The sequence below is a fragment of the Pteropus vampyrus genome, unplaced genomic scaffold (genome assembly GCF_000151845.1).
Source record: "Pteropus vampyrus isolate Shadow unplaced genomic scaffold, Pvam_2.0 Scaffold87, whole genome shotgun sequence".
Classification (NCBI taxonomy): domain Eukaryota; kingdom Metazoa; phylum Chordata; class Mammalia; order Chiroptera; family Pteropodidae; genus Pteropus; species Pteropus vampyrus.
The window spans coordinates 6,404,806-6,412,843 of NW_011888868.1; the positions used below are offsets into that span (position 1 = coordinate 6,404,806).

Sequence of the window (8,038 nt, forward strand, 5' to 3'; positions counted from 1 at the left end):
CCTCCCTACATTAAAAGCATCTTTGTATACTTGGATGAGACAGGGTTATTAATTTATTCAAGAGTCATTTCTTGAGCCAGGATCCTGGTCAGGGACTCTAGGACATGCTGATGAACACACCTCACTATCTAGGGCCTCTGAGTCAGGGCATGATGACTGACATTCTGCTTTCTCTCTGCTCACAGGCTGCGAGGAGCTGCTGTCTCAGGATGTCGGTCTTCAAGCTGGTAAGAACTGCATCTATTATATCTAGGAGTGGTTTGTGGCAGTTACCAAAGGCTGAGTCAAATCACTCCCAAGGAAAGAAGACAGGCAATGAGACCCTACAAGGAAAAACCAGAGATGATTGGAGTTTGAGGAACAAGACAGATTACATTATCTAAAGAAAATGAGTTTGGCTAGCTTCTGGGCCTCAGCAGGGGCCACATATGCTCAGTAATTCCTCACTTATATTCAGACTTAAAATGTCTTGACAAAGGCATTTCTCATTTTTTGTCTCATTGCGTCAATTACAGGGAGCTCACCCAGAAAGAGTGGGAATAAACGATGGGCAAATCACCACTTTGGGTTCTGCATCGTCTTCCCTCAGCTCAGCCAACATCTTTTGTGTGCCTGCTATGTCTCAGTGGTCAGGAGACAGCTCCATGTGGGAAGGGAGCATAGGAGCTTTGCATTTACTATTGAGTTGATAAACACCGAGACACTGCCCTGCCCTGGAGTAGGGGAGGTGGGGATAGGCCTCTAGGCAACCTGGGTGGTGAGTGCATGACCTAGAAGCTCAGGGGCTGAGGGGGTCCAGAGGAGAGCCCCCCAAACAGTCCAGGTGTCCATCCCTGCCCTCCAGAATTTTAGCCAAAATCCAGGGAAGCCAGATATTGCTGCAATGTCCTCTTTGCTGAAAAAGTTCTCCAAAAATTCTTCTCCCCAATGGAAAGCCACAAAATGGTCATCGTCTCCTGGCTGCTGGATCCACATTGCTGTGAGGGGGCAGCATCCCCTAGCATACGCCTCAGGGCTCCTGTGACTGAACCCTCAAAGTGTCTAACTCACAGAATGGACAGCCAGGGTTGGTTTTTCTCAATTATAGAATACAGATGAGGTTGTTTCAGGTTAGAGAGAGAACACACACGGTCTACAGATTTGGGTTGCAAGGGCTTTTGGTAACTCAATCACAAACATTAGAATTTGGCATCACTTTGGGGCAGGAGGAGGTTTCAAGGCAAAGCTAGGCTTATTTCACACAGAAATGCATTGGCTCCAAGGTTCCCACTGGGAATATGACTAACTTCAGGCAGAGCTGGAGCATATCACTCACTCTCAACTGTAATTGTGTCCTGCTCTGTCTTCTAAGATTATAAGTTCCTTGAGAGGAGGGTAATGGTCTTATTCATTAGTGACTCCTGCAGAAGGCCCAAATGATTGCCAAATAGAGGGCAGAACCATGCTGAGCTTATAACTAGTATATCCTCTATCTGTGTCTACTCTGCACTGGGCACTATTTGGGCCCCTTACCCATGTTACATGCCATCTTTACGACAGCCCTGTGAAGTTGCCCCTTTCAATAGATGAGGAAACTGAAGCTCAGAGAGGTTAAAGTGACTTGCCCAAGGCCATGTAGTTCATGGAATGCGGAGTAGGGTTAAAACCCAGGTCTATAGAAGCTTTCTATTTATCTGCTCAGACCGCTGTGACAAAATACCACAGATTGGATAGCTTAACAACAGAAAATCATTTCTTACAGTTCTAGAAACTGGAGCTCCAAGATCAGGGGGCCTGGTGTGTGGTGAGACCTCTGTCCTGGCTTACAGACAGCTGCCTTCTCATTATGTCCTCACATGGCCTTCCTTCTGTGCAATTCCTCTTCTAAAGCCACCAGTCCTACTGAATTAGGGCCCCACCCTTTTGACCTCATTTAATTTTAATTACCTCCTTAAAGGCCCTATGTCCAAATACAATTACATTAGGGGTTAAGATTTCAGCATATCAATTTTGGGATGACAATTCAGTATATAACAGGTTTTAAATTTTGCTCTAATCTCTTATTAAGAAAATTCATACATGATGAATAACTACCTCATGAAAAGAGTCTTTATTTTTTAAAAAAGCAATTAGCAGTGGACCTCCTCCCAATTCCACCAGGCTGGTAAACTTTTCTAATATAATTAAACTAGGATTTGTATTGGAGAAATTTTATTTTCACACTTCAGAAATATGGGAAAGCTCTGCATCCACTTGCTGTGTAACCTTATCCAGACCTCTCCATTCTCTGGACTTCAGTTTTACCATCTGTCAAATAAACGTGGGGCTGTCTGGTTTTCAGTCTCTTTTTCTTTCCAAATGAGGACTCTGAATTTTTTCATACCCATGTACGGAGGGACTGGGGACCCTTCAATGGGCAAGACTGCATGGAAATATTTTGAAATTCAAAGTGCCTCTCCATTAAATTGGCACAGTCCCCGGTTCATGAAGCCATGAGCATTTGTTAAGCTTGATGGTAAATCACTCATTCCTTATTCTCAATTAACCCATGACTTAACAGATGGGAAGGTGATCCAATGACCAGGCACTGGGGGAAAGTGTTCCTGGGAAAATAGGGGCCCTCGGCACCAGAGGTAAACATGCTATCTGTCCCTGTGGCAGGGCCAGGCTTCTGTGGATCTGCTGATGGACCTGTGCTAGGGCTTAGCCCAGAGGATGTTCCTCCACAATCTGTCTGCCAGCACAGAACTATCGCTAGGCCCATCTCTTCTGTATGAAGGAAAAGACATGGAGGGTGGGCACATGGTATTGGGGCACAGTACCACTTTTAGCAAGTGGGCCAAAAAAGCCTGTTCATCTTGGGAGATGGTGGCGTGAAGGCATCAGAGGATCAGGTCTCCCAGAAGTGGACTGTTCACTTCGGATCTTTGGGTTTCCTTGTAGTAATTTCTGTCTCAAGCTGTTGGACTACCACCTTCCCTTCTGCAAGAGCTCTTTCTGTAGCATGGGTAGCAGCTGGTTGTCAGCTATTTCTTATCACGAAGAGCAGTGAAGGCTCAGTAGATCTCTATGGTTTCTGTAAATCAGTCTCTATTTCTTGAATCTCAATATAGACTTTACTTCCTTTGTAGCTGATAGCCTCTGCTTTTACTTTTCTCCTTCATTCTTTTCTTCATTCAGCTGCTTCTGCCCAGTCATCTTTTTCTACCAATAGTGTTCATGAAGATGCTCTATTTTTTTGCTGGCTGGCTTCTCATTATTTCTCATTAGAGCTTTGGTCAAATGGAGTGAACAAAATTCATGTTCTGACTCTTTTATTTATTCTTCCAGCTCATGTCGGGCTGATACATCATCAGTCTATATTGGAATTGGTCTCTTTCTCTTCTTCATCTCTAGTTAATATCAATTTTGCTGTGAGATGCCCATCGTGTCTTTGACTTTTTATCTTCTTGCTTTGGTGATTTGCCAACTGTTTCAGCTGCATACTGCAATTATTCACACCGGAATTTCATCCTGTTGTAAGAAATTCTTCCTAGTCTCAGAGGTTCTGATGTAATTTAGTTCACTGAGCAGAGTATGTTGCTCATGCTGGTCTTCTGTATCCTAGCAATTGTTCCTTTGAATTCCTTTGTATTGCTCTTTTGAATTTTGCTTTTATCTTCATAAAATTGTATAGGAACCCAGTTTAAAGAATCAGTCTCCCACTTCCTCTTCCCCAAAAGTCACAGTTAATCCTTCCCGTTGATTCTTTGATCTTTTCCTCTATGTCTCTAAAGAACATGCTACACTGCAACTTGAGTTTTTGGTTTCAGGCATGATCTATTATTGACTTCCCACTGTGTAAGAAAGGCCTTAGCTCCTCCTCCATAACCCCTAACCCCTGCACACATACATGTACTATCTGTCTCGCCATCCTTCTGAAATTGCTAAATCCTAGCTTTGATCTGATCTGTATAGAATTTACTTATTTTATCTAAGTAAATGCTACTCTTGTTGAACCATGCTCTATACTCTAAGTGCTGTGTTTTCCTTCGCTAGACTTTGTAATTATTCTTTCCCCCATCTGCTTAGTTTTCTATGTATTTATCATGATTTTCACCCCAACTTTCTCCCAGATATGTCTATCTCCTTTCAAAATGTTCTGATTCATTGAGAGTTTAGTCAATTTCATCCTCAGGAAGAAATCCCTCCCAGAGTGGCTGACCTGTGATAACTAGACTTGTATCTTATATTTCTGAGGCACACTTGTCATCTTGGAATTTCCTTCACAGCCATCTTGAACATTCTATTCTTTTTGCCTCTCCTTCACACTGAATCCCTTTTCTGGACCCCAGGTATTTCTCTCTTTTGCTTTTATCTAGCACATCCTGTAATTGCTTCCTGAGGAAAGGGTTCATAGGAAGCAAATGTTTGTAACAATTTGCATGTCTGAAAACACATCCATTTGCATTTGAGGTTAATTGGGCATAAGATTCCATTCTAGATATAATTTTCCCTGAGAATTTTGAAGACATTTATTCCACTTTGTCTTCTGGCCTCCAGCACTGCTGTTGAGAAATCTGACACCATTCTAATCCTTGAGCTTCGTATAAAACTTATTTTTTCTTTTTGAAAGCTTTTATGCTCTTCTCTTTGTCCCAAGGATCTATTTTTTACACTTTATACTGTTGATTGAAGTTTGTCCCCTACTTGTTTTTTCCACAAGCCTTTGGGAATAATACTGAATCTTCACAAATGTTTGTTACCTTTATACCGGAATGACAATTTGGGTAAAAAAATTATTGGATTTCTTTTCTCTTTTTTCATTGTGGTAAAAAACACATAATATCAAATTTGCCATCTTAACCATTTTTAGGCATATAGTTCAGTAGTGTTATGTATATTCACATTATTGTACAACAGATCTGAGAACTTCATCTTGTGAAACTGAACTTATAACCATTGAACACTATTGTCCCCCCTCCTCCTTCAGTCCTATCTACTTTCTGTTTCTATAATTTTAACTACTTTAGATGCTTCATATGAGTGGAATCAAACAGTATTTGTCCTTTTGTGACTTGCTTAGCATAATGTCCTTGAGATACATCCACATTGTAGCATGTGACAGGATTTCTTTCTTTTTTAAGGTCGAATGATATTCCATTACATGTATACAGTATACTACATTTAGTTTATCTGTTCATCTGTCAATAGATATTTGGGTTACTCTCACTTCTTGGCTGTTGCAAATAATTCTGCAATGAATATTAGTATTTGAGATCCTGCTTTGAATTCCTTTGGATATATACCCAGAAGGGGGACTGCCGTATCATATGGTAATTCTATTTTTAATTACTTAAGGAACGTCCATAGTGTGTTTTCGTGGCTGCACCATTTTACATTTCCACCAACAGCTCAGAAGTTTCCAGTTTCTCCATGTCCTCACCAGCACTTGTTGTTTTATGTTCTTTTGACAGTGGTCATTCTAATGGGTGGATTGCTCTTTTCTTGAGATCTTCGTAGCAGTTGTTTGGCCCTCATACAAGATTTGAATTTGTCCTGAATGTTCTCCTTATAAATGAACTGATATCTTTGTTTGCCTACCCCCCAAAAAATTATTTCTTTTTTTTTGAAGTCCAATAACCTTTATTAGTATATGTCCTAGAGTTGATTTTTCTTTGTAATTAGTTCCTGATATCTGTTGTGTTTTTAATCTGTAGATTCAAGGCTTCCTTCATTTCTGAAAAGTTGCCATAAATTATATCTTTAAATAATCTTTCTATTTTTTTTCTAATTTTCTTCTCCAATTATTTGTCTTCCAGATCTATCCTTTTCTCCCTAATCCTAATTTCTTTTAATTTCAATGTCATTTTGCTCACCTTTTCCCTTCCTATTGTTAACCTAAAAATAAAAGGCCAAAGCGAGAGGCAACAAGCATTTTTTGAGAAGTACTGATTTCAGGCAGAAGCCCAAGTAGTGTTCCCATTAGGAGACCAAGGCAAGAAGTATTTATGAGAAGGGGAAGGGGAACAAATACATTAACAGGAAGACATTTCTGTTGTTTCAGATAAGCTAAATAGTGATGATAATTCTAAAAAATGTTTTTAATTTTCAGCTTGGTAGTCATAATAATTTTCTTGTTGTCTTTGCAAACAGTTTTTTGAGACACAAAGTTGCTTTAGGTCCAGTTCAAAGATTATTTTGTTCTGTTTTTAACATTCCAAAGGTTTAGGAGAAAGATGTCCAAGGCAGTCCCTCTGAGATGGCAGCTCCGGCTTCATTTTAAAGTGGCTCTGTTTATATTACTATTGTTTTACATTGTCTTCTTTGATGTTTACCATGAGTTTAGCAGCATTATTCTATTCCCCTGTTGTTTCCAATTTTGCTTTTATTTCTGACCCATGTTTATTTCTTTTCCTCCATTTCTTTCTTGAGTTCTGCCATTTTGTGGCTTATTCTTTCAGTTGTCTTACCATCTAATTTCTGAGCCTTTTTTGACTCTGATCTGCACTTCAGTAAGTTTTTAGAAATCTTGATGAAATACTTGGTCACAAGTTACCACTGCTCTGTGGCAGTTCTGTTTGTTTGTTTTTCCTGGGATTATTTGCCTGCTCCATTTCTCCTTTTGAATTTCAGTATCTTTGTGTGTAGATCTGTGATGGTCCCTTTTGGATTGCTCCTCTTTGAATGGAATGAGCTTTTATGGATCAGAAGGCATGTTATGTGGGTCAACGCCGTGTTGCAGGATAGCAGAAACCTAGTGAGATTTTTATCTTCACTTTTACTCAGCCAATGGTTTTGGGTATGATAGGGTTATTCATACGGCATAGACTCTTTTCCCACCTCACAGAGAGATTGCTTCCTGCAAATATGGCTTGTCTGTTTCTTAGAACCAAACTAGGCCAAGGATACTCCCTATGCCATTTCCCAGTACTATCCTGGCAAGAGTGACCAAGAGGGGTGGGGAGGAAGGGAAAAAGAAGAAGAATGAAAGGTAGTGGAGGAGGAGGGGGAGGAGGAAGAAGAGGAAGGGAAGAAGGAAGAAGAGGGAGGAGAGGAGGGGGAGGGGAGAGGAAGGGGGAAAAGAAAGAGAAGGAGGAGGAAGGGAAAGGGAAGGAGAGGAAGAGTAGTGGGAGGAGGAAGAGGTGGAGGGTGCAGGGAGAAAGCTCCCAGCTTCCTTGAGAGCTCTTAGTTCAAAGGAACAGCCCCCAGGAGAAGTAAGTCTGGAGCAGAAAGGAAAAGGTGGAACAGGGGTCTGACCACTGTCTTCTCTTTGCCCTGTAGGGTGACCATGTGTGGCTGAACCCCTACTCTGCCAACAAAACCAGTGTTGCCATTGGGGGCATCATCAAAGAAATGAAGCCTGGCAAGATCTTGGTTGAAGATGATGAGGGCAAGGTCAGTGTGGCTGGACTTTCAGGGAGGCTGGGCCCCCTCAGGGCTCCTATCCTCCACAGGACTCTGAGCCCCACCCCTTCTCTGGTGTGCTCCCCAACACTAGGAGTTCTAGAGCCCAAGTGGGGGGCCTGCATTGCAGGACAGACTACAGGGGGTTCCTGTCATGGTAAACATTGTGTGTCTGTCTTGGGAACTGTTTCTATAGTGAAAAAGCAAGCAATGAGTTGGCAGATGGAAAACTCAGACAATTGGGGAGCAGTAAAGTGGGACAGGAGTTGTGGTAGATGGGGGCGGGGAGAGAGGAGGGCAGAAAACTGGCTTGCAAAGTAAAGGAAGGTGAGCTGGAAAGGTAAGAAGGTGGGAAGGAAAGGTGTGTGAAAAAGGTGCATGGAGGGGAGGGCCTGGAATATGAGGAGGAAGGGGATGAGGTTCAGCTCATGCTGACCAAAACAGCCCAGGTAAGAAAGAGGTAGGAAGCTCTGGGTGGCCTGTAGGGGGCCCAGCTCAGAGGGATAAGGAAAGGCATGCAGGGTGAAGGTCCCAGCTGGTTACTTAACTACTCATATCTCCCTCTGCTGAGCTTAGTGCTGCAGAGTCAAGCATGTGGAGGCTTGGGCTCCAAGGAGAAGATTCTAGACTGTGGTCTGTGAGATCTACATTATGGAAGCCATTATGCAGTTAA

General features: G+C 42.0%; 1 protein-coding gene across 1 annotated transcript in view; it reads left to right on the plus strand.

The window, feature by feature from the left end:
- The first annotated feature begins 209 nt into the window (after positions 1 to 209).
- The window catches only part of MYO7B (myosin VIIB), an 83,318-nt gene continuing 75,489 nt past the window's right edge, over positions 210 to 8,038 (plus strand). The window contains exons 1-2 of the mRNA XM_011363680.2: positions 210 to 227; positions 7,243 to 7,356. Coding sequence (XP_011361982.1) covers positions 210 to 227; positions 7,243 to 7,356 — 132 coding nt within the window. The remainder of the gene's footprint in view (positions 228 to 7,242; positions 7,357 to 8,038) is intronic.